This window comes from Kryptolebias marmoratus, linkage group LG11 (genome assembly GCF_001649575.2).
Source record: "Kryptolebias marmoratus isolate JLee-2015 linkage group LG11, ASM164957v2, whole genome shotgun sequence".
Lineage (NCBI taxonomy): Eukaryota > Metazoa > Chordata > Actinopteri > Cyprinodontiformes > Rivulidae > Kryptolebias > Kryptolebias marmoratus.
The window spans coordinates 23079973-23104885 of record NC_051440.1 but is presented as its reverse complement, the minus strand read 5'-3'; the positions used below and the strand labels follow the sequence as shown (position 1 = coordinate 23104885).

The 24913-nt window shown below is 39.3% G+C and overlaps 2 protein-coding genes across 4 annotated transcripts; one reads left to right on the top strand and one right to left on the bottom strand.

Moving 5' to 3' along the window:
- Nucleotides 1-256: 256 nt before the first annotated feature.
- ush1c (Usher syndrome 1C) lies at nucleotides 257-19509 on the bottom strand. 2 transcript variants are annotated; one of them, XM_025006562.2, is made up of 21 exons: nucleotides 19378-19509; nucleotides 17422-17489; nucleotides 15731-15874; nucleotides 15508-15646; nucleotides 13891-13999; nucleotides 13776-13800; nucleotides 13300-13357; nucleotides 13038-13226; nucleotides 12885-12944; nucleotides 12203-12259; nucleotides 10588-10730; nucleotides 9367-9432; nucleotides 9127-9275; nucleotides 8822-8877; nucleotides 3542-3583; nucleotides 2909-2962; nucleotides 2696-2795; nucleotides 2297-2406; nucleotides 2085-2140; nucleotides 1871-1997; nucleotides 257-1151 (listed from the first exon to the last, which is right to left on the bottom strand). In XM_025006562.2, the coding sequence occupies exons 1-20, from the start codon at nucleotides 19411-19413 to the stop codon at nucleotides 1904-1906; spliced, it is 1755 nt and encodes a 584-aa protein (XP_024862330.1). In that variant the 5' UTR covers nucleotides 19414-19509; the 3' UTR covers nucleotides 257-1151; nucleotides 1871-1903. The 2 variants fall into 2 exon arrangements, with proteins under 2 accessions (XP_024862330.1, XP_037834091.1); XM_037978163.1 differs by lacking the exon at nucleotides 1871-1997 and having other exon boundaries at nucleotides 266-1151.
- On the top strand, nucleotides 19460-24389 carry ccdc77 (coiled-coil domain containing 77). Of its 2 annotated transcripts, none has more exons than XM_025006564.2 (12): nucleotides 19460-19530; nucleotides 20878-20926; nucleotides 21025-21211; nucleotides 21307-21449; nucleotides 21962-22058; nucleotides 22430-22520; nucleotides 22606-22694; nucleotides 22817-22965; nucleotides 23051-23318; nucleotides 23692-23817; nucleotides 23903-24055; nucleotides 24126-24389. In XM_025006564.2, the coding sequence occupies exons 2-12, from the start codon at nucleotides 20892-20894 to the stop codon at nucleotides 24270-24272; spliced, it is 1485 nt and encodes a 494-aa protein (XP_024862332.1). In that variant the 5' UTR covers nucleotides 19460-19530; nucleotides 20878-20891; the 3' UTR covers nucleotides 24273-24389. The 2 variants fall into 2 exon arrangements, with proteins under 2 accessions (XP_024862332.1, XP_017274424.1); XM_017418935.3 differs by lacking the exon at nucleotides 19460-19530 and adding an exon at nucleotides 19907-20013.
- Nucleotides 24390-24913: the final 524 nt, after the last annotated feature.

The window sequence follows — 24913 nt, the reverse complement described above, 5'->3', positions numbered from 1 at the left end:
TTTTTATCTTTTGTATAATGCTCCAGAATAACTTTTATTGAGAATTGGTGCTATATAAATAAACTGAAATAAATGTCAAGCTTGTTTAAAACACGTGTAACGTCTGAATGCCAAAAAAATAAAGTTATTGTGGTTAATAAAGACCTTATATTGTAAGTTAAATTGGTTATAAACATTTGTCTAAAAGTTAAATTTTTACACACAGAAGTTTATCCAAACACTAGTGTTTAAACCCAGTGGTTTTTAAAGTATTACCTAAAAACACGTTTACTGTAACTATAAGCCCACCCTTAACAGCCTTCAGACTTCTTCATCTTGTTGTTTCATCTTTGATAAAGTGTAAATTTTACAGCAAAACCCACCTTTTATTATTAAATTACTGAAAATGCTTTTAAAGGTCAGCAAGTCTTTCAAATTACACGCAAAAACAAGGAAGCACAACAAACGATACAGCCGACTTTGAGGCAAAAATGTCTTCAATCAACAAAGAAAACTTTTGTTTTCAGAAGCAGATCATGGGGAACCAAAGAGGTTAATGGAGACACAAATCTTGAATATATACCCAAAAAACCTTTCTGTATACTAATGAAGTGAACAATTAAAACAAACAAACAAAAAAAAACAATTTCAATCTTTATATTTTTTCATCCTAAAATGCTTAATTTGAGAAGGAACTGCTCGTATCATTAGGTTTTATTAGCCTATAAACTGTGCTTTAAAAGAGAAAAAGAAAATCAATCAGAACAAAACCTCATTTTTAGTCTGAACAGTCCTTTATTAAGCGCTGGAAAAGGCTAATTAGAGAGATGTTATTGATTAGTTCCTATAAGTCATCATTCTTTTACTGACAGATGTTATAGCAGGAGATCAGCTTGGTCATCTGTGCTGAAATGAGGTCAGTTATTTTGAGGACTGCAGGAGACAATCAGGTTATTGATTGGACAATCCGTTGACAAAAAACAAGACGGTAACAATGAAGATCGACCGTGTGCCGTCAGTCTAAATGACAACTGGCTCAGTCTCAAAGAGCAACAAGAGGTAAAAGCTGAAAGAGTGTCTCAAGGTCCTTGTTTGCAGGTGAAAGGAGGAGAAGCTTCTTAGTAATCAGCCTGGTTTTCTTGGCAGGAGGCTGATGAGACTAGAAGAACGTCCTGCAGGAGAAATGATAAGAATTAATTATAAAAAGCAAAAAAAAAAAAAAAAAATCATCAGATCTAGTTAATTAAACTGCACCCAAGCAAAGCAATAAAAACTAATATTCTTTATGAACTCAACTCTTATAAGGTGTAAATTGTGCAAACATTAATTACTCTATGATAACTGCAGTCACTGCACACTGACCACAACAAACACACACATATAACAGGTGAGTTATTAAAGGTTTGTCATTTTCCAGCTTAGGAAATTCAATTTCTAAATACACGTTAGAACATGTAACAGTCCCGTGGAACAACATCAATCAGAACAACTGCTGAAGGCTGGCAGGAGTCTTACGGTGTCCATGACCCGACAACATGAGGCGGTATGTCAGGCTGGATTTAGCACGCAAATGGAGGGATAGGCAAATGTCTCCAAACAGCAAAGGCTTTATCACCGAACAGCACATTTTGCCTCTGACACTACTTCAACACAGAAAAAAGGCAATTCTTTACACTGTATACAGCCACAGTTATGGCTGCTTTTTTTTTAAATAAACAAGCCAAGCTGGAACAGGAAGACTGAAAATAAACCGCTCTGCTGTCTTCCTGTTTATTCTGATTGACAGAGAGACTGTCACATGTCCTGAAGCCCAAACAAAACCAAGTGGCACACCAAACACCCTCGTTTTCGTGCAGCGAAGACAAGGAGGGTTGAAGACTAAGTCGATTACCCGAACGAGGGCGAGGTAGGAGGAGAGGTGGTGCTAGTGCTGAAGTAGATAACCATGTCTGTAAAGTGTTGCACTGCCTTCAAACACCTTTCTGTTCACAGTGGGACTGACTGATGCTGCCTTAGGGCTACGCACACAGATACACAACCTGTAAACTACTGAGTCAATCTTTCATTTTTAATCAGATCTTGTCATATAAAACTGGAATGCTTACACTTCATCTTCATAATCTTTTGGAGGCGAGACAGCAATCACAACATCGATCCAGTCCTGAAAGAGAAAAGATTTTAAATCTTCACAGAATCAATCCGAAATGTGAACTCAAGCTGAATCTACAGCACACAATCAATAAAGATTTACACTCCGCCGTTACACCCTGTAATTGTGCGTAATTGTATGGTATTTCATTAAGAGTTGGGCTCGTACCCCTCCACTGTTCCAGGCTCGAGCCAGAGAGTTTTGCCCCTCGGTCAACGTGGCATCGATCAGGATCTTCCCGTTCACAGCCATGAGTTCATCCCCGGGAACAATCCCACCTACAAACACACACATCTGAGACCTCTAACTTTTAAAAATACCTATCAGAAAGAACATTAAACATCAATGTGAATACATAATGAATTCGGTTTCTGCAGATGAAGATCAACAGACATTTGGGAAACTGAGATAAAACCTGAAGCAGTACATACTTTTAGGATTTTGTAACGTTAGTGTTCTTTATTTGACAGCGTTTTACAGAAAATGGGCACAGTTTGAAGTAAAAAACACAGACCCAGCTGCAGATAAACTAAGCAGCACGACCACAGAGGTCAGAAGTGAACTAACCGTGCTTATCAGCAGCACCGCCTTCATAAACGGAGGACACCACCAACTTTCCCAAAGGAGAGTCGGCTCCTCCCTCCAGAGCCAGATCAAGCTGTCCACTCTTTAAAAAGAAAAAAACACTTTGAGCCACATTTCAGAATAACAAAAATCTGTAATAGATCTTTTTTTTTAAATAACTGGAGTCGTCTGAATTAACAGAAGGCTTATAATCACCTTTTTGATTCTCAGCAACCTGACATCCCGACCCGCTATCTGCTCCGTGGAGAACTATTAATAAAAGAATGAGGATGAAAACAGCCCAAAACAGGAAAAAACACACGCAACACTGTGGTTTTAAAGTTTTCAAAATTCCTTTTAAAATGGTAAACCAAAGCAACCACAGTTTGAAGAAGAATAGTGGCATCTACAAAGTGATGACCAAATCATTTTATCTGTAAAAATGTGCTGAATTAAATCAACTATAGTCCAAACTTTAATTAAAAACCAACTTTAAAGATCCACTTTTACTTTAAATTTGTTGATTTAAATTAAGTTCAACATGTGAACAGACCTGCTTGTTTTATCCACTGAAAGTTTGGTTATTTAGCAAATATAAATCCTGATTTACCTGCTAAACCACAGGAGTTCATCGAGTTATTGCTTTATATTTAAATTTTTAATCAGCTCTGTCTGCATCACTAGATTTGATGCAATTTCTTGTGTAAAATCTTTCTCAGAAGCAGTCATAGTAACATGCTGAACATATGATGCAATCTTAAAAAAATAACACCAACTATATTGTTAATTAACTCATCTATACAAGTTGTTAGAGGTTAGTTTAATCTCTAATTTGCAGAGATACAATACCATGGAGTAGGGATCAAATTCATCCACATATTTTTGAAATCCCTGAAAGAAAACCAAAATAAAGTTTATTAAAAAGGTTAAACACGTAAAGACAGAGTTAACAAACAGAATATGAGCTGTGAAATAAGAGAGAAGATTTCCTTTGACAACAAGTTCAACGTTAAACATAAAAATAAAAAAGTCAAGGATCATTTCAATCAATATTTCAAAAGCAATTAAGCCTCCAACGTGTTCAGTAACAACAAAAGTAATTCAGAGGAAACCAACTCTAATTCATCTTAGCTTATTTAATTTCACAGGAGGAGAAAGGAACCGGAACAAAGTCATTTTTCTCAATCTAGAACAAACAAACATTAATCTTTCTGTTTCTTTATAGTTTCTACACAGACTCTCTAAATCAGACATAAAAAATTACAACCTTTGTAATGTTTTTATTTGTTGGCATCAGCTCCATCAGTAAAAACTAATTGGAATAGCAAATAAATCTAATAAAACTTAAGATTGAAAGAAGAAGAACAGCCTTCCTGTTCTCTCACAACGCACACCGAACTATCAGGGTTTTCAGAAAAGCACATCGGAGGCAGAAACCTTTTCTTACCAGTAAAAACTAAAAAAATGACTCAATACAGCGACACCACAAACTGTGTGGCATGCATTTCAACACGTTCACTGTCACGACTGTCAGATCCAGATCGATGAAAAAGCAGTCATGCACGAACGGCTCAATCAAAAAGGCAGCGATGCAGCAAACAGAGAAAGAACATTAATAAAAACAAAAAAACAAACAAAGGGAAAGCCATCACTGAGGTTACAGTGATTAAACCTGACGTGTGACACAACAAAATAAAAGAATAACAGCACTCAGGAAGAACGAAAGGGTCAAAGTGGAGGGGTCAGGAACAGTTTGGATTACTTGTTTGTTGTTTGATTTAAAGGACGAGTTGAAAGGTACCATCCGTTTGAGCATCTCTGGGGGCTGAAACACAAGACCAGGTGGTTGTTTTCAGTATATATATTATATATAAAGTAATTTTCGTAAAAGGCAGACCTCCTTTTTACACTTGAAACAGTTTTCTTGGAAGCTACAGCCTGAAACGAGCACTTCAGTGTATCTGTAAAAACACTCAGGGCGCACCGCAGCACGCCTTCCTGCACACGTCTCCAGTCTGTCTACAACAATTATCTTCATGGGTAATTAATCAGCTCATTAGTTGCTCTTTTAAATTAGGCTTTCTACAATTCCTGATAGTCTGACAAGAAGCTAAAATCCAAGGGGCGCATGAATGATGCTGCTGAACTAAATACATCACAAAAAGCTCATTACATTTATAATAGTGTGAATGCTGCTTTGTTTTGCTTATCTTAGCTTCTGTTCTGCTACTTTTTACCATTTAGCTAACCTTTTGCTAATTTTAGCTTCTAGCTAAAAAAAAAAAATTCTACTTTTTTCTACTCAGTTTCGCTACTTTTAACTAGCATTCTGCTCCCTTTTAGCATTTACCTAGTATTCTGCTTTTTTTAACTGTAAAAACTCAACTTTAGCTTTTTCAGCAAATACCTGCAAAGTCAGCCAGCCCTCAGCATTTGCGCTGCGTTTTCACAGAAAATGCAATTTCTTCAGTTTAGCTTCAAACCCAGACAAGGTATATGCATCCGAAGAAACATCAACAGTAACCTCCTCTGTGAAATTAAGAACAGGCCTATTTGCTGGAATCCACTGCCATATAATCAAGCTGTCGGGGGATCCGGAGTCAGTGGCAGAGTAAATGTTTTATTGTTTCACCTTCTGGAGCTGCGACAATTAGCAAAGCTTTGTTCTGCTTTGTACCTCTCTAATTGCAGAGGTAGAAACCTGTGGTGGTGCTGATGAATTGCTCCGAGCACCTATCCAGAGTAAATACAGCTTGTAAAATAGATCATTTGTTGGTTTTAATTAGAGTTCCTGAGACTAATGAAAACTGAACTCCTACCTGATACCAAACCAACAAACTGACAGGTGAACTCCTAAAGCTGAGAATCGACGCAGGTCAACGCTTACTCTGTCAGATTATTTAATTGTTTTCTCAGCTAAACAGAGGTGTGTGCAGGGAGAGCACAGGGTATTTCCTACCAGGCCATCAGAGCGGACAGAAGGTCTGTGTGGATCTGGTCGGGCAGCCTGCGTCTGGGGCAGCATGACGGGCTTTGACATGACAGGGGCCATCTGACGTCTTTGGTTGGGGGGACTGGGAGCCAGTTGCTATTGGTGGAAGGCCATGTTTCCAAGCAACAAATTTACAAAGCTCATCAAGTGATTCCAAAAAAAGCACGGGGTTGACATGATTTCCACAAAATGAGGCTCACCAGCTGACTGCTTGTGTTGGAAACACGACTGGCGTGGGAGGTATTTCTCATCACCTAAAACATAATGAAGCTTTCAGCCCTCTGGCACAAACAGAGCACGCATAGAAATATCAACACAAAACACACTCAAAACCTCTGATTTTCTTAGACATCACAGCAAGGCATTCATTACAGAAGCGTCTGAAAGATAAACCTAAAAAAAAATCAGCTAAAATCCAAATCAGACTCATCTCTGCAAACCCAAACCCTAAAAAACAACCATCAAGAACAACCTGCAGTCATTTTACTTTGTCTTCATGCATAAACACTCCAAAGCACAAACACTTAAACCTACTATAAATACACAAATAATTCTTAAAACATTACTATTATAATAAAAAAACACCATTCCTTGAAGGAGTGCATATCGCCCACCGCCTTTCATACAAGAGTTTTAAACTCAATCATCTTCTGCTGAGAAATGATGGCGTTGGAGCAGTTTTTGGTAAAATGTTGAAATCAACATCATCCACAATCTGTTAGCGCTTGGAGTATGTGCTGTGAATGACTCTCAGCTACTAATTGACAGAGCTATAGGGTAAAGTCGATTAGCTGTGGCAGCCATCTTGAAAGTTAATGAGTCGGAGATCCAATGGTTCAATCCATCCAGTGGTTCATGAGCTATTTTGCTAACAGAAAGACAGTTTTTTAGCTGTGGGCGATACATATATAAACACACCATGCAGGAAAAAAGGAAAAAGGAAAAAAGGGAAGTATCACTCGTCATTCTTCACACATGTGGAAATCAAACCTTTGGACTGGAGGGGTATGACATTTCACTGGTGTTGGAGGAGTAAATCCCCCCCCTGGGGAGATACCCGCCTGCCTCCCACTCACTCCTGCTGGGGTCAGGAGAACTGGGAGGACGCTGGAGGTGATGATGATGGTGCTGGCGGTAACCACCGAGGGAGCCTACTCGTTCTTCAGAGGGCTGAGGGGAGGACGGTGGCCGAGAGGACTGGGAGGGTGCGGGGTACTGGGATGCAGGCGAGCGAGGAGGTTGATTACGCCTACGCCCCTTGTTTGTCAGAGTCGACGAGGCGGGGGGAGGTTTCCTGGAGACGGGCGGGGAAGGGGGCCGGCGCTGTGGAGAAACTTGAGACGAAGGCGGGGAGTAGTTGGGGATGGTAGGGTTCAGCCTGGGCGAGGGTGGAGGGGGAGGCAAGGGAGGAGGGGGCTGGCTGGTGGCGGGCTGAGTGGGGGACAGTTTTTTAAGAGGCCCCCGCAGGCTCTGATCCACGTCGTCCAGGTTTATGTCGTCCAGGTCGGTGGTGGCCAGGTGGAGCCCGCCGGGAAAACGCTTCACCTTCGGCTCAGAGGCAGGAGAGCGCGGCGGGGAGAGCTTTTAACCACAAACAACAAATATTTCACCTCTCACATTATCAGTGTTCATAAACAATCTGTAATAAGTCCTTCCTGTTTACTCTATCAGTGCTGCTGATTGGATTTTTTAAACCAGATTTATTTTGTGATGTAAGAGCAGAAAAATTAAAGAAACAACCTCTAATATGCAGATGATGGCTCATCTGTTTGTTTGTTTTTACTTCATGCCAATGGGTAAATGTAAACTAACGGATATGAAGGCTGCACGATATTAGAAAAACTGTGATAACGATATCAATAAATGCACCCACATTTCCCTTCCTCCTCACTTTCTCTTCTGTTTTTACTATAATATAAACCAGGTGTGGGCATCAAGGCCAGTGAAAGCCTGTTGGATTGATAAGTACAAGTATCCAAAGTTTTTTTTAAATCAAGTGTTTTCTCATTTTTAGACACAGCTGTGATGTTAGATCTGCAGTGGAGAGGTTCTTCGAAAAGAGGTCTGACTTTGTACCTCTGGAGTTTCAGTCTCCACACATGAGATCTGCTCCAACCGAGTCTGACACAGACGCTCCACCCAGTGCTGCACCTTCTCCGACTCCTCCAGGTCTTCCCTCTCCGTCTCAGAAACCTGATGTGGAGGTGACCGCAGGAGTCAGATAGCAGATGATTAATACAGCAGGGCTTTTCTGGAAACCATGCTGCCTGTAATACCTTACACACAAACACGCTGCATGTTCTTATCGACACGGTTCAAAGTTTCCACGCTTCATACCTCCTGAACCAGACGATTGATTTTGAGCTGCTTCTCCCGTTCGTACATCTCTTCTTTCTCTTTGGCGAGTTTCAGCTCAAACTCCATCTCCTTCTTGTTTTTTCTCTGCTCCTGCAGCGTGTCTGTGTTGGACACCTTCTTCTTTTTCTTCTTCTTTTCTCCTTTCTGAGGTGCCATCAATCAGTACAAGTAAAACACAAACGGGGAACAAACTGCCGATCAAAACGGCAACGACAAGCAAAAACTAGGAACAGCACCAAAATAATAAAAAATACCTTATATTTTGCAAACACCACTTCATAGTTTTGTTATTAAAACCTCTATTATTACAAAGGAACTTTTGAGTACACCTCACAACACACAAACAGCTGAGTACCTTCCGTAGTGATGGTAGTTTCCCCTCATATCGATAAAACCAGCCAAATGCTGAAGGAGGAGATGAACACAGATATCGTTTGAGTATTAAATCAATTAAAAACATAGTTTATATGCAACCACAGCAAACCTCTTCTGAAATGCACAACAGCCACAAAACAGCTCTCATAAAACACAAGAAGAATAAGCCTTTTCCGTTCAGGCAACAAAACCCTCGAAACTGAAGATGCAAACTGCGTTTTAAATGAGGCGATAAGTCATGAGCTGGAATCTCCCATCTGCCACAGACTCTCATCCATCAACAAAAAGTTTAACGTCTGCTCCCGTGGCCTCGTTTTTGTTGTCAAAGGAATTCTAGCACTCGTCTTTGAGGGTGTTGATTTGCACAGCAATCCTCCTGTTAACAGCTGAAACTCCAAACTCACATCTCTGCCCTCCTCATCGTCTTCCTCTTCTTCTGCGAAGAAGCTGGCTTCAGCAGCTGACAGGAGAAATCAACAGCACAGCAACCAGCAGGAACAGGAAGAGAAACAGAGAGCATGCAGATAAAGAACACATGAGGTGAAACTGAAGTGACTTCATGGATTCAGAAGAGAAGTAGGTTCAGAAACAAACAGAATTCATGCTTTTAAGGAAAGAGATTCACTCGTGTGTGTGTGTGTGTGTGTGTGTGTGTGTGTGTGTGTGTGTGTGTGTGTGTGTGTGTGTGCATGTGCGTGTGTGTGCATACGTGAGCTCTTTGCTTTAGGACTTGGGGTGGTTTTCATCGCAGGTGGGGCCGGAGCAGGACTCTTCGGAGAGCGGGGGCTCTTTGGTCTGTCTTTGGAGCCCCAGTCCTCCTCCCAGTCTCTGTTGTGTTTCTTCTCTACAGCCTCAATCCTACAGAAGGGAGAAAAAAATATGTTAGAAATCAATACAGAGTTAGTCATTTATAGCCAGGGAAATTTTAAAAACTAAAATAGCTGTGTACTTTTCCATCTCTTTCTTGTAGCGCTCCTCTTCTTCCGCAACTTTCTGCGAGATCTCCATCTTTCTCCTGCAACGTGCATCATAAACACACAGGTCTCAGCATAAATCTGCGTCAGCACAACAAGGCAACAACCGCAGAATATACGGCTTTAATTCACTTTATAGCTGCTAGTAAACGAGTGACAGATCGTCAGCCCTGCAGAATACGACATCAAGTCGTATAATTGATCGATAAGGTGTTTCTGCTGGATTTTCAAGCCCCTAGGAGATCTGTAAATTATTCAGTGAACAGATGTAAAAGCAAAGGTAAAGACTTAAACAGAAGGAAAGTCGGTTTTACTGTTTTTATACATAATATAATTTTATTTTGGCAAGTTATTTTTGAATTGACTTGAGTTAATTTGGCACCTGGGAGGAAAAGTGGGGGAAGTGAGAATTAGATGCTTATAAATACAGTTTGGTAATGATTATTAAACTCTATTTGGTGACATATTAAATTTTCCAAACTGATTATTAAACCCATTTAGTTCGTTTAACTTACTTACAGTTTCAGTTAAAAAAGTCAGTCTTGCTGTTACTTTTCTTTGCTCATACAAATTAATATCAAAATCTTTCTCAGTTTGTTGGCTCTTTATTTACTCACCAAGGCCTTCAGTCCTATTTACTTTGGTTTGGAAGTCTATTTATGCTGTTTTTACCAATTAGCTTAACCTAAATCATGGAGAAATTTCCATTTTAGTTCTCTTAGATTTGTCTGCTGCCTTATAGATTAACCTCAAACACGGGTTGGGATTTCCAGTGTAGCTTTAAAATAGTTTACTTCTTATCTTTCAAACGGAAAGTATTCTGATGTGACTAATAATAGTAATTCATCTCTGACTTTTGTACATGAAAATTTTCAATAAATTTGTAAAAACATTCTGAAAATAACAGTTTTGCTGATTTTGAAGGAAACACTAATTAAATTATTGAGGAAATTTAAATGTACTTAAGAATAGTCTAAACAAGCTGTAAACTTAATTTAAAGCAACGCTGACATTAATTAGATGTCTTTCCTTTCCATCTACAGGTTGTGTGAGAACACCTTTTAAAGTCGGGTAAAGAAGGACAAAGTTTAGGAGACAACAACCTTGGATGTCGGCTTCATGTCCCTCATGTCACGCTGCAGAAGATTTCTCTTGTGACAAGACAGAGATAATTAGGAGTCCTGTAGTTCACTCACTGTCTCTCCTTCTCCTGCTGTTCTTTAATGATTTTGTTGGTCTCCAGTGCTACCCGCTTTTGATGCATCAGCTCCTGCCTCTCCAGCTCCCTGCGGGCCTCAGCTGCCAGACGCTCCTCGTCCGTCATGAACAGCTCCCTTCCCTGAGAGAGTCAAGAGAGCCGAGCATGATGATCAGAGACCGGGGTCATACAGAGCAGAGGCTCCCAAACTTTCTAGCTCTAGAGGCAGGAAGGCAAGTCCAAACCAGCCTTTCATAACGAGCAGAGAGTAGAGATGTCAGGTGTAGTCATGAGAGACATCTGAAGCCTCATTTATGGTAAGAGAAGACTGATGTGCAGCAAATAAGCAATACAGACATCTGGAATATAATCACAACATAATTCACAACAACGTTTTGAACTCTATATTGGTAATGAAGCTTCACGTATTGATCTTTTGATCAAGTCGCCGCAGGTCTGCTAACACTTCCTTCGGCTACAACTGATTGAACTGATTAGAGAAACGAGCGCCGCTGCTTCCTTGGAAACCTTCAGGCTATAAAACCTCTCGACGCAGTGCAAACTGAAGAAAATACACCGACTTCACCTGCTACTGATGGCATGTTTCCTTCTGTTCAGTAAACTGCAGTGATGCCCACTCATTCGTTCAGTCCCGCACTAATTATTTATTGATTATTCACTTTCCTGTTTAACTTGGAACTTTGTCAGTTTTAAAGTTTGAACTTTAGGAAATGTTTACCCTAACTGCACTGCCACTTAGCTACCAGTGTTATGCTGAAATCTGGGATTAACCTTTGTGCACAATAAGAAGTTCACATGATGAATCTGCAAAACTGATTAGAAATGTTTGATTTATGTAAAGTTTTTATGTGAGCTCAGGTTATTGTCACCTACATGAACAGTTATTTGTTGTTGCAGAGTTCCCTCTTTACACAAATAAAAAGGCATTAAAATATCAATGAATTTTGAGTCACGCTGCTCACTTTCACTAACGTCCAAACAAAGACAAGCTCCCCGATAACTGCCTCAGACAGGCACCGAGGAGGACAGGAATGAGACAGGGCTGCTCGTCTCACACCGACTTTCTGTGCAAACAATCTGTCACGCGGCCCCGGCGGAGGATAAATGTTGCTCCTAGAGACGTTTTTCTGAGGCACCGGCTCGGTAAAGTGATGAATTTAAAACAACGAGGCTCATTATTCTGTGGAGAAGAGACGAGGCAGATGTTTGTGTTCCTGCATCAATGACCGATGATTCCTGAACTGATTTATGTTCTGACAGAAACACATTTTTCCCTCTGATTTATTATTATTTAGATCGTATGCTCTAATGACAATACAATTAATACAACTTTTCTAGATGTTCAGCAGCATTTTTTACATTGCTTCAGTGAGAACAACAATTTAAAAAGCCTATAAGGAGACTAATTTCACTCCATCTTATTTTCAAACTGCTATTTAATCAAGGATTCTCATTTTAATGAGATGCATGCCTCACCAGTAACACCTCACATGTATTTTCCATGTCTGAAAACATTTAAGTTAAAGTAGGAGTTTTATGAGGCAAAAACAGATTATAAATCATGACTGAACACAAACACAGAGTAAACTTACAGCTCCTGTCAGAACCGTGATGGTCAAACTCCTGCCGCTCTTCAGGACCCTCACCGCCTGAAAACATAAAGACACAAAACTTCAAAAAATGCCACGAATTAGAAAGAAACTAAACATTTTAATTTGGACTTTAATGGTCTTTTAAAAGACAGCATGATGGCCTGAGTGAAGTATGTTGCACACTGAAATAAATTGCTTCAAAAGAAAATCTGTTTGAAAGGCACCAAAAGGCTATATGCACCTTTTTTTTTTACAATTATATTAACAATTGTGTATAATAGTGGTTCCTTTTAAAAGTAAATGCTGGTTTCTGTAATTATTCTTAAACTGTCTGTGTTTTTTCTACTTAATGTTGATGCCTGCTAATACAAAACGTGTTGCACGAATAGCATTATTGCATATAAAGTGAATTTTAAGAATTTTGCAGAAAAAAGACAAAAAAAGTAAGTTCAGGTAAATCCTGCTCATGCTGGTTAAGATTTAGCTTTTTCCATCTGATGAAGGAAGGATTTTTGATGGTTAAACACAAATGTGGATGTGTTTCTGTGATTCAGTGAACTGCAGTAAGAGGAGAACAATAATGGAAGGCTTCACTCTGATTCTCTGTTTGCTACTGGTCCTATAAATAAAACACTTCACTCCGATAATCATCAGCATTAAACAAAGACTACATATGATTCACCTCTTTGTGGTCCACGGTGGTGAAGTCTACTCCATTCACCTCCACAATCTGGTCTCCCATCTACAGTTGATACAAGCTTTAGGTGAAGCTCACTGAATGCAGGTTTACAAAAAAACGTTTTATGGATATTCTGTGGCCTGTTGGAGGAATCACCTCAAGCCCCACTTCTGCAGAGAGGGAGCCCGGCTTCACGTTGCTGATGTAGATACCAGGTTTCTGGGTTGGACCACTCGAGATGCTGATGCCCATCCCCTTGGTGCCCACAAGACTGAGGAAAACCTTCTTCTCCTTGATCTCCTTCCCACCGATGGATGCCAAGCCAGCCACACTGCTTCTCTTCTCCTAAAGGAGTACAAAAAATGAATGAGGGGGGAGAAAAAGGCCACAAAGAAAGAAGAAAGAAAGCAGCTCTTACCCCTGATTCAGACACAAACTGATCCACAAACTGCCACTTCAGCGGTTCATCAGATGAGCTGCATTAATGAGAAAAAAGCAAAATAAAAGTTGTGATATCTGCACATTAATCTTGTGTTAGAAGAAGCAGAAGGCTAGCTAGAATATAAAAAGGAGCAAAAAGCTAAACTAGTAGAACTGTAGCTAAAAGTAGCATAAAAAGACAATAGAGTTTCAGGAAAACAATATTTTTGAAGGAACTGAAGAGAACTCCATGTATTTCTATAGGGAAAAAGGTTGTAAATAAAGTAAAATTTTGTGAAAATTTACAAAAACTAAACTTCATAGCACCCTCATTCACATGATGAGCTGAATGTTTTGATATACGAGTAGCTAAAACAGCTCAAAGTACGCAGAAGTCGCTAGATAGCAAATAAAATTACGGAAAGATAAAAGTGTGAATGCTGAGTCAGCATTTACACGATTAATGTAACTTACCTTTTTACTGGGATCATTCCCACATCTGCACAGAAAGAAAGAACGAGCAGTGAAATAACAACTTCTGCAGAATTTTGAGTTTGTTTTTGTTGTTTGTGTAATAAGTCTGACGTACGGCGGACTTTGAGAGACACGATCTTCTTCGTCTTGATGAGACTGATGACTTCCTCGTGGATGCAGGAGGAGATGGAGTACCCATTGATGCGCACAATCTCATCCCCCACCTATAAATCAACCCAGAAACGGATATTAAAGACGACATTTTCAATTTCAGTGTGCCTGCTGAGGTCGGAGGCTGTGTTACTGCTAATCCAAAATTTACATTCCAGTTTGCTGAACACAACATGATCGATTGATTTGGGCGATCCGTTTTCATTTTCATGCTGAAGGCGCTGAGGTAACGCTCTTCTTCACTCAACTGATTTGCAGCTAGTTTACATTCTCAGTCTCAAAAGAAATATCGACCACTTCCTTTGACTCAGAGCTCTTGAGCGGACTTTCAAACACTTCAGTTTGTGATTACAGGAGGATGCTTCTTCTTAGAGATTCCTTTCTTTAAAAAAATTGCCATCTTCCAAACAATAAAAGCCAGTCTTCTCTGATTATTATAGACGTTAAGCACATATTTATATGTAAGTTCTGAATAGAAAATGTTTTATTTATTTGTTGTTTTCTTTATTGAAGCAAAACTGATTAATGAAAGCCACTGAAATATGAACAAAATGCTCAACTTTCTTTAAGAATGAAGTGTTAATCAGGTGATTAGTTTTTCCTACAGACAGTTCACAACCATCTCCATCATTCTGGGGGAGTTTATTGTTTCAGGCACATTGCTGTTCTGGTTAGCATGAATAGATTTCAAATCTTAGCCCTGGTTTTTCGGTGCAAACTTTCTATGTTCTGCGTATGCGTGAGTTTTCTCCAGGTTCTCCGGCTTCCTCCCACAGTCCAAAAACGTGCCTTTTAGGTCAAATTTGAATAACAGATGAACTGCAGATGTAAACCTGTGCCTTCATGGCTGTTTATCGTGTTTCTCTGTTGTTGTTTTGTTGCCACTTGGACCAACAACCTGCCCAGATACAGCTGGGATGGGCTACAGCTTCCCTTCAGTCCTGAATGTGATGAGAAAAATAAATGTGTCATCCTTTATTTTGTGACTCTGACTCAAAATCCTTTGGACTATAGTGAATTTTCACTAAGATTCAGCAGCCTTACTGTAATATATGTGGCTGATGGTGTTTTTCACATATTACCCAAGACAAAATCCCTCCTAAAGGCTTCACTATGAACCTTATATTCAGGGATAAAGATATTTTCTGTGTGATCTACATTAATCTAATTAGGTTTTCATAATTCTGTTTGAAGTGAGCCCAGATGAACAGGACTATCAGATATTAACGCTCTGTGGGGGGTTAGGAAACATGACGTCGACCCCATCTAGTGGATCCTGTTAAAATGACTCTCAGGAGCTGCAGGACAAACAAAGGGAAAAGAAAATGGCAAAAAACTGCCCGACTAATGGAAAAAAGGAAAGAGATATAACATAAAAATACCTTGGGTAAACATATGTACTGTATACTAGGTTACTAAAGAAAAATAGTATTGCATACATAATTATTAAATGTTCTACTGCTAAATATTTATCAGCTTATATTTTACACTTTACATTTAAAGCTGTGGAAGTGTAACAAAAACAGAGCCAGTTATGCATGTTTATGAGTTATGTACACACCTGAAGGCCGACATTATCAGCTTGTCCATTTTTAACAATCTGGGATATATAAAGTCCAGAACCGAACTCTAACCCCCCTCGGACGCTGAGGCCCAGCCCATCGCGGTGCGTTCGATCCAAACGCACCTCTTTCAGCTTCCTGAAACCAACGAGACTCAATCAAGGAGCGTGCGGGCTGCATGCGTCAGTATCAGCAGGAAGGCAAACACGCCGCCGTACTCACCGGGACCTCTTGGGTGTGAGCTGGTCGTACTCCACCTGGTGCTTGAGAGGGATCAGAGGTCGGATGGCGTCGAACAGAGGAAGCCTCTTTGGTTCGTTGATTACCAGCTTCAGGTCTCCCACCAGCACAGGCAGGTCCATCGACCTGAGAGAGAGAGACGATTATAGATCTGCAGCAGCGCTGTCCTCTACTTCCGACACACGGGAAAAGAATGAAAGACAGGGAGGTTTAGGGAAATGTTGCAAAACAGGATAATAAATTTGAGGTAAATTGACACTAATCTGAGATTAATTAGGATTCATTTTGGCCTATAAATGTCAGTTAAATGCTTATATTTATGAAATTGAGACAGAATAATGCAACAAAACTTGATAATATAATAGAATCCTTTACAGATACAGTGAAAATAACTCCCTAAAACCTATACAGATTTGTCAAATACCAAATAACAACTTGATAATCACCTTTTTATATATGTTCTACTATAGATTAAGGGTTTAAACAAGCAACAGCATGACAGAAAGCCCTCAAATTATTTTCTCTACCTCAGTTATGACATGTTAAATTAGTTTTTTTGTATTTAATAAAACAAGCTCATTAACAACCTGGAATCCACATCAATCCATTTGTCTCAAGTTACACATTGTCTGGTGCTGACATTCCCAAAGCTGGGATCAGGATGCCACTGTGGATCATGAGAAGATCCACGGAATTTAATTTAACAGGTGGGATCATGTTCCTCTCTGTCCCGTCCATGGTTCTCGGAAAATTTGATTTTGCTGAATTTCTTTCATGTTTTATGTTTAAACTCAATTTGTTTTGTTGTATTTGTTTATTTTAACTGTCCTCAGGTGCTTTTTTGTCGCCTGGGTTTAACTGTGTTCTAATGATGCATTCAGGTACCAGTTATTTTGTTTGTTTTTTTAGGTTTTCTCTGCTTCGTAAAATGCAACAAATTTCTTCATCTCCCTCCTCAGCCACAAAAGTCATCATAAAGCAGCTGTTTTCTGAAAGAGTTGAAAAATACCCTTTTTTTTCTTCCTCCATTTCTGTTTGAAACAAGAATACCAAGCGTAAAATTATACTAATTATATTGTTATGGAAAAAAAAATATTCCATTCTTTTCTGTGTTGCAATTTGGAGGAAGACAAAAGGGAAGCAGAACAGCAACAAAAGCAGCAAAATAAAAGCCACGGTGTGCCTGGCCTCCTCGCTGAATTATTCATACGTGTCATTTTAGCCCCATTTGGAGGATGACGATGAAAAGAGCTTTTGTTGGTAACTGACCAAGCTTGTCAGAGTATTGTTGAAACGGATCAGAGGCTTAACCAGTAAGGCCGCCGGGCTCTTTTTCTGTACAAAGATTAACTGAAACCTAGAGGACTTTTAGCTCCTGTCACAGAAAATGGACCCATCTGAAAGAGACTTCTATACGAGGTTGTTGTCAAAAACATTTGACGGTTTAATCTGGATGTTTGTGAAACTGATCGTAAAAATGCAAGAAGCAAACATGCAGAAATCAACACACTGACTTCACCACGACCCCTTTAATTAGTTCCTGCTCCAAGTAGTTCTTGTTTAAAGACGACATCTATTAAGTAACCATTAACGGTTTAATTGTAGAGAATTCCTGGAGCGTGAATAACAAACGCCACACGCTGTCCACCTGATGAGAGACAGATGGTACTCACTGGTGGTACAAGCGGAGGACATCAAACAGGTAATCCTTCTCTGCCTCATTTTCAATCAGCAGCTCCACCTGCAAGAAAACAGAAACATCTGGAGCCATCCTTCTTCTTCTGTCAGCTCCCTGACACAGTCTGTACTCCTGTCCTGTGGTCCTGTCAGCGCCACGGGGGGTACAACCAGTGTGTGTGTGTGTGTGTGTGTGTGTGTGTGCATGTCGGAGCCATACGAACCTGATGGTGGCTCAGGTGCAGCAGGATGGTTTTGAGGAATCGCTTCGGCCAATCTTTGATACACATTTCACTCGCTATTTCTCTCCGCAAACTAAGCCGGGAGCCTAATTTCTTTTTAGGAGGAGGGTAAAGTTAGGATGAGTCTCGGCTTTAGGCTGAACAGGGTCTGTAGGAGCATGGAGGTGCCCTTCTCTATCAAACCTCTAGGAAAAAATAATGCCCACAGAGATGAGGAGGCAGCAGTAGGAAGGTCAGTAGTGTCATCTTACATCTCAGACAGACATGACACCAACATTCACACACAACTCATCTCAAAGTGTCGAAGCCATAGGCTCCGAGGGAACAAAACCTCTGATGATTCTGTGTGGTTTTATGACAGGGTTAGCGTAGATGCGGGACGAACGAATGACAGCGGGTGTGTGTTCCCAACAGGGTTTATGACAGTCATAAATGGCTGCTGTGAGACGCACGGTTAGCTCCTCCTCGGGAATGAACTCCAGACTTTGGCACCATAAAAGACCGAGGCAGGATATGACTCATCAGGCAGAGAGCAAAAAGGCTCAGGGAGTTTTATCAAAGAAATACAACAATCCTTTTATTTTGAGCATCTCAGGACTTTAATTAAACACCCTTTTTTTGTCATTTATAATGGGCGTAATAACATCTTGAAAAACACAAAGCCTGACTGTCTGTGGCAAGTCTAATTAAACCCCTAAATTGTCCCTCGTCTTCTGCTCAGCTGCTCATATCTGACACATTATCTAACGCTCTGGTGCCCTTTGCGGAGACAATATGGGCCCCTTGCTTGCTTGCTTGCTTGCTTGCTTGCGTGGAGCACAGATGGCCATTTGGTGATCCTTACGTGCTCCGGGGCAGAAAATGCTCTGAACAGATCATGTTCCCTTCCTGGATTATCTTTGGATCTTTGTTACTTTTGTAAAAAAAAAAAAAACTTCTCTGAATACAGCAATGCGCCATATCCAACCACAACTCAAGAGGTTAAATTGTGATTTGCTTGAGATCCTTTATGGATAACAAACAGCATTAAGTACAATTCTGTTCTGTTGTCAAACAGCTGGATATAAAAACCACAGCTAAACTCTGTTTCTATAACAAAAATGTACAACCAGCATCTTAGTTTAATCTTTAAAAGAAAAGAGACATGCTTAGAATTACAGCCTTATAGTAGCTTTTAAGACATTTGTGTTCAAAACCTTGTGAAAAACAATTAACCATAAAAAACAGCAAAATCAAATTAATTAAAACTAAGAAACTCTTAAATAACTAATTAACTCAAATAACTAAAACCACCCTACACTTAGAGCATTTAATTTTGGATTTTAATAACAGAATTGTTTATTTTAATAAGACATTAATCTGTTAGAAGTCTTGCCATATTTACTTTAGGTATTTTTGTTTAAATAAATAGTTTGTTAAGAGGAAACTTTAAAATTAAGAGAATCACCCTAAAGTGAATTCTGTGTTTAGTTCGAGACAAAAATAATAAATTTCAGACTGACTTAGTTAAGATTTTTGATTCTATTATTTAAAAGCTCTTTTGTTAAACTAATTAGTGTTTTTATTTTTCCGGGTCTGCCGTCCAGGCCTGTCTGTCTGCGCAACATCCCAGCGGACAGGTGAGACACCTGAGCCGGCGACAGACGAGCTTTGTCTGAAACCTTTGTAAATAAAATTAAAACAGAAAGATGGATGAATCGTCCGTCTTACCTTGTGTCTAAACTCCCGAGCAACCTTTCGCTCCATCGTTGACAGACAGCTGAAAATTGTCCGACGTGGGATCCCTCTTCAGTTTGACGAGACTTGACCGGGGTCAGAGCGTCAAGCTACGCGAAACAGCCACTTCCGGTTTCAATTTGTACGGTAAAACACGAACTATTAATCACCAAATTACACCGTTTCTTTTTTGTCTAATAAGTTTAAATATTTATAATAATTATTATATATTTAAAAAACAAAATATTAACTCACATAATAATTTTACAAGCATAATTTCCGACGGAAGTTGTCGTTTGACTTTTATTTTGAAAGCGTCTAACGTTTGCTTGCTAGCAAACTTTACTAAGCCGTAGATAATTGCTTATTTAATAGCTCATTATTCTTAATTTCACTTCGGAACCACTTGTTAGTCTATATTTTGAGCAGCTTGCAGTATTAATTATTATTAATTATCGTTATTCCTAGTATTAACCGTATTTTACAGTTACGCAGCCAGCCGCTAGGTGGCAGTAAAAGCTTCCTCGGCTCAGTTTTTTCGCCGAAAAGGCGGAAGTTTCCGGGATTTCAAAAAAACCTACAATCGTTCAATACTATTCGGCAACTCGGACTTTGGAAACACATGAACTGGTACGTTGAATTGAAGCTTAAATTTTGCTCAAAGACAATAATGTCAGATTGCAACACTTCAGGTTTGTTTTTGTGCTTTTTTTGCGCTGAAATGACTCGTAAACCTCCCGCTCTGCCTGCCGCCATAGCGACAGAAAACGTTGTTTACATCTTAACGCAGTCATCTTTCCTTCAAACCTTCATAAGATAACTATAAAATTACTTTAAAACATATTCAAACTGTTAAATTAGTTATTTAATCCACGAGTAATTGCTTAGAAATTATATTCTTAGAGCATAAAATAAATTGAATGTGTTGCATTATGTGTAAATAATATCTTAGGATGCACTTGGTTATTAAAAATACTTTTTTACATAGTCACAAAACTGCCTTTTCATAAATGCACAAAACTAAAACACATGTAACGCTGCAGCAGTTTGTAATTTGCTCAAACAGCAAATTATATACATAATTTGTATTATTACAATAACCAACAAAGAAAACAACACACTTCTCAGTCCATATTGCATTTTTTATTTTAATTTAAAACACAATTAGCGAAATATTTTAAGTTTAAAAGTGCACTTTTGTGGATTGGAATGACAACTGAAAGTAATAGATATTAATATAATTGCAAGGCAAAATCAAAACAAGAAATATTAGCATTTTACAGTGTGTTAAATGTTGGACCAGACTTTTTAGGCTATGTTGAATTTGGACTAACATGTGAGTCTTTACGTTGCTGCTTTTTGTAAATGCTCATAGATAATGTCTGAATTACCACAGCATTGTTTTATTTCTTTTTATGTAATTGACTGCTAGAATGCTGTGACTATTAAGACGTCAAACAAACTCTTTGTACATTTTTTTTTCTCTTATCTTAGTGTTTTGAGCTGAAATGGGATCTCCAAAAAAGCATATAACACCACTCAGGTAAGGACATTAAGTTGGCAAACAGGAAATTGGTTCATCAGTAATTGAAATGTGTGTGGTAGTCATAAAGTTGTTTGTTTTGTTTTGTTTTTCTTCAGAACCAACATTTGTTCCCCAGGTCAGGAACATGATTCCCCTCTTCCTCCGATTCAGGAGCGTCTGGCATACCTCCGTCCTTCCAGGGAGCTGCTGGAGTTCTACAGACAGAAGATCGCCCAGTACGACGGCGAACACGAGGACCTGCTGCAGATGCTGGAGAAGTACAGAGGCGTCACAGAGGACCAGGTGGGTGTTGGAAGTCAGCGACCTTTAGCTGTGTCAGAGTTGGTTAAATCTCCTAAATGATGTTCTGTGTCCACTTCCTGCCCTCCTCCCCGCAGCACAAACTACAATGGGACATGCGGCAGCGCGAAGGAGAGATTGCAGAGCTTCAAAACGCCCTGAGTGACATGCAGGTCTTCCTTTTCCAAGAGAGAGAGCAGTCTCTGCGACTTTACGCAGAAAATGACAGACTAAAGATCAGGTAGGTTCACTGTTTAAGTTGAAAACAGTAATATCAGTGGATTTTGAGCCCATCTGACTGCAATTTGACATTATGTATACTTCTCATTTTGAATTCTGAAAGGGTTAAATATTAAATCCTTCTCTTAAGACTTTACAGGTTTTTATAAACTGTTCTGATTTATAGCTGAGGTTATTGGTGTGGTGTAAGATTTGTGTTTGCCAGCTGGTTATCAGACCACCATGACTGAGACTCTAGTTTTCAAAACTGATGAAGTTGGAACACTGTCATTTTGAAAACAGATTTTTTTTTTCAGTAGTTAAAAATTCAGCTGATGCTTTGACTCACCAAGTAATTTTACTTCAGGTTTCTTTTACTTAGGATGCTTAGGTATACAAGTTTTTTTTTTAATATAGTTTTTGTTGCTGTTGTTGTTTAAACAAACCCTAGATACCTTACATGTTAATAGATTATTGCTCTCCTCATAAAACACTGATAAATAAAACTGTTTAAGCATCCATTCATTGTTGCAGAGAACTGGAGGACAGGAAGAAAATCCAGCACCTTCTTGCACTCATTGGTCCTGATGCAGGAGAGGTCACATATTTTCACCAGGAGCCTCCTCACAAGGTGCATCTTTACTTCGTTCTCTCCGCAGTCATTTGAACCAATAAATGCAGCATTCAGTCTATTTTATTTGTGACTCTAAGTCTGTGGCAGAATATTTTTAGTTTATAGCTGCATTTAGATTATTAGACTGTGGTTTTCAGCATTTTTAATGTAATGTTGTTGGGGGTTTTTTTTGTCTTTGGCTCTAAGGTAGTACTGGTGTTAAACTGTTTTTAAATCCATTTCAAAATTTTACTGCTATTTAAGCTGCTTGAGATGTCTTCATAGCTTGAACATTTAGGCCATACTTTTGTATATTTCAGTGTCAAAAAGAGTCAGTGGGTTGAGGTTGGTTTCTGTGGTTAAACAGAACTTAATTTATTTGATTTCAGGTCACTATTACTCAGAGGCGCCCTGAGTCCAGAATGGAGGAAAATCTCAGCCTCAGACCGACAAAATTAAGACCGACTGCGACCACAAGAGGTTTGAAAACAACTGATTTTATATTTCTAAAAGCCCTTTTAAAATAAAATAATGTTTTACCCACTTTGATTGTACATTTGAACAGAAGCCAGCAGAAGCACAAAATCAGCAGATGGTTTCAGTAAAGAAAGTTTGGAACAATACAAGAATGAAAACCAGACATTGTTGCTGCAGGTAGGACTCCACCTCCTGAGCTCATTAAACAGAAGAAGTCCAATCGTCCCTCTCATACATTAAAGTTTGACATTTCTCTTTCTTGCTTTTTGCTTTGCGAACTGTGTGGCTGGTGTTTTAAGGTGGAGGCCCTGCAGGCTCAAATGGAGGAACAGACTCGTTTGGCCAAAGAGCAGGTAGAAGCTCTGCTGGAGGATCGAAGGATAAAAGCAGAAGAAGCTCAGGCTCAACAACAGAGAGACCAGGAACGCATCAAAGCTCTGACTGAAAAGTGGGTCTGATAAAATATCAGATCTTTTCTCTACTTTAAGTGATTTGTTTTGGCTGAATTTCCTGGATGACTTTACCTTCTTCAGGCTCCAGCGAACTCAGAACTTGTTGCACGAGAGCACCAGAGATTTCTTGCAGCTAAAATTCGACACTCGAGCCCACGAGAAAAGCTGGATGGTGGAAAAGGATCGTCTGCTGAGGGAGTTAGACTCCTGCCACAACCGGCTGAGAAAAGCCGGGTCCAGCGGCGCCGAGCTGGGAAAAACATGGCAGCCCAGCAGCAGCAACAGAACAGCCCTTCTCCTCCCTCGACCACAGCCGGAGTTACAGCAGCAACACAAGGAGGAGCTAAAGGTAACACTAAAGAAGATTCTGCTATCTCACTGTATCTCTATTGGCAGTTTTATTTTAAGTAAAGTTAAATATAGGTATAAAAATTACAAAAAACAAAAGTCAACACTAATCCTGATCAAGCTGAAAGTTTTGATAAATGAATAGTTAAAATAGCACAAAGTATGCGGAAGTAGTTTCCAAAAAACGTACAAAGAAACTACAAAAAATGAAAATAATAGCGTGAATGCTGTCTTTAATAAGAGATACTTGTTCATATTTATTATAGATGTCAGTCAGCGAACTGTGCCGTTTACTTTACCGTCAGTAAAAGAAATATTAGTTTCACGTTCTTATTTTTGATGCAGTCTTTTTCTGTTTTGTTTTGTTTCCCGAGGCGGTGCAGGAGGATCTGAAGCAAGCTCACCGTCTGGCTGAGATGTACAGAGAGCAGTGCATATCTCTGGAGACAGAACTCTCCCAGATCCGGGAGGAAGGAGACGTGGGCAGGGAGATATTCAAAGTAACTCTTACGTGCACTGCCTTTTACGCGTCTTCTGACTGATGATGAGGTTCATTGTTACTGATAAGATCTTCTAAATGTGCAGGAGCGTTCAGACAAAATGGCCAAGCGTCTCCAGCTGATGACGCAGCGCTACGAGGCTCTGGAGAGAAGGAGAGCGATGGAGGTGGAAGGCTTCAAGACAGACCTGAAACACCTCCGACAAAAGCTCAAAGATGTTGAGAAGCAGCTTCTGAAGGTAAATAGACCGTGGAACAACACATTTTAGATGCATAAACAGTTATACTCTAAAGCATTTCTTTCTTCAGGTCACCTTGAGTATTGGCCCCAACCAGGACTTAGCCATTCTGCACGAAGTCCGGCAGACCAGCTCCAGGACCAAAAAGGTTCAGAGTGAGCTGATGGCGCTGAAGGCTAAAATCTTTGGACTTGAAAATGAGCTTCGATTTAGCTGAACTGTATTAAAATGCTGTTCCTACGTTTTTCTTGAATGTACTGCTCTTATAGATGCTTTATTTGTTTGTTTTATTTCTTTACCTGAAATGTAAACCAATAAAATTTTCTGTTACAGACTTTTAGGTTGATGTAAAATTATTAATAATATTGAAAAGCATAAGTCAAAAGAAACCAAACCACCTGCCTGAAGGTTAACTTCAAATATACTAAATGATTCATGCTATCACATTTTATATTTCTGAATAGAATACAAATATTAGCAAATTTTGTCAATTATATCAATGCTTAGATGTAACTTTACATTAACCTTTTTCCCATCCTCGTGAATTATCTACTGTCAAAAAGTTGTCAAGATGTTCAGAAGGGGAAGTCTGACTTGTTGGCCATTATAAGAAACTTTGTGGTGCAATTACACGGCTTGGCCAGTAGGTGGCAGTGACCATAAACTGTATGATGAGCGTAAACTGTAATTAATAAGCTTATAAAATCTATTAAGTGTGTAAGTATAGATAGTACAATAATAAGTATGTGCTAAAGAGCCGTTTAATCACTCTGATCTTTACATAGTTTTAGCTCTGATCAAGCCAATATATATTAGATAACTGCTTTTTTATAATAAAAGTTTATAATTTTTGAGACC

Bases quoted from the DNA above. Each gene is read 5' to 3' on its own strand.
- ush1c (XM_025006562.2), bottom strand. From the start codon at position 19,413: ATGGAGCGAAAGGTTGCTCGGGAGTTTAGACACAAG. The intron at 13,801-13,890 runs GTACGTCAGACT...CTTTCTGTGCAG, and splicing joins CGTGTCTCTCAAAGTCCGCC to ATGTGGGAATGATCCCAGTA. The intron at 13,358-13,775 runs GTAAGTTACATT...TCATTAATGCAG, and splicing joins GGAATGATCCCAGTAAAAAG to CTCATCTGATGAACCGCTGA.
- ccdc77 (XM_025006564.2), top strand. From the start codon at position 20,892: ATGGGATCTCCAAAAAAGCATATAACACCACTCAG. The intron at 21,212-21,306 runs GTGGGTGTTGGA...TCCTCCCCGCAG, and splicing joins GAGGCGTCACAGAGGACCAG to CACAAACTACAATGGGACAT. The intron at 23,319-23,691 runs GTAACACTAAAG...TTGTTTCCCGAG, and splicing joins AACACAAGGAGGAGCTAAAG to GCGGTGCAGGAGGATCTGAA.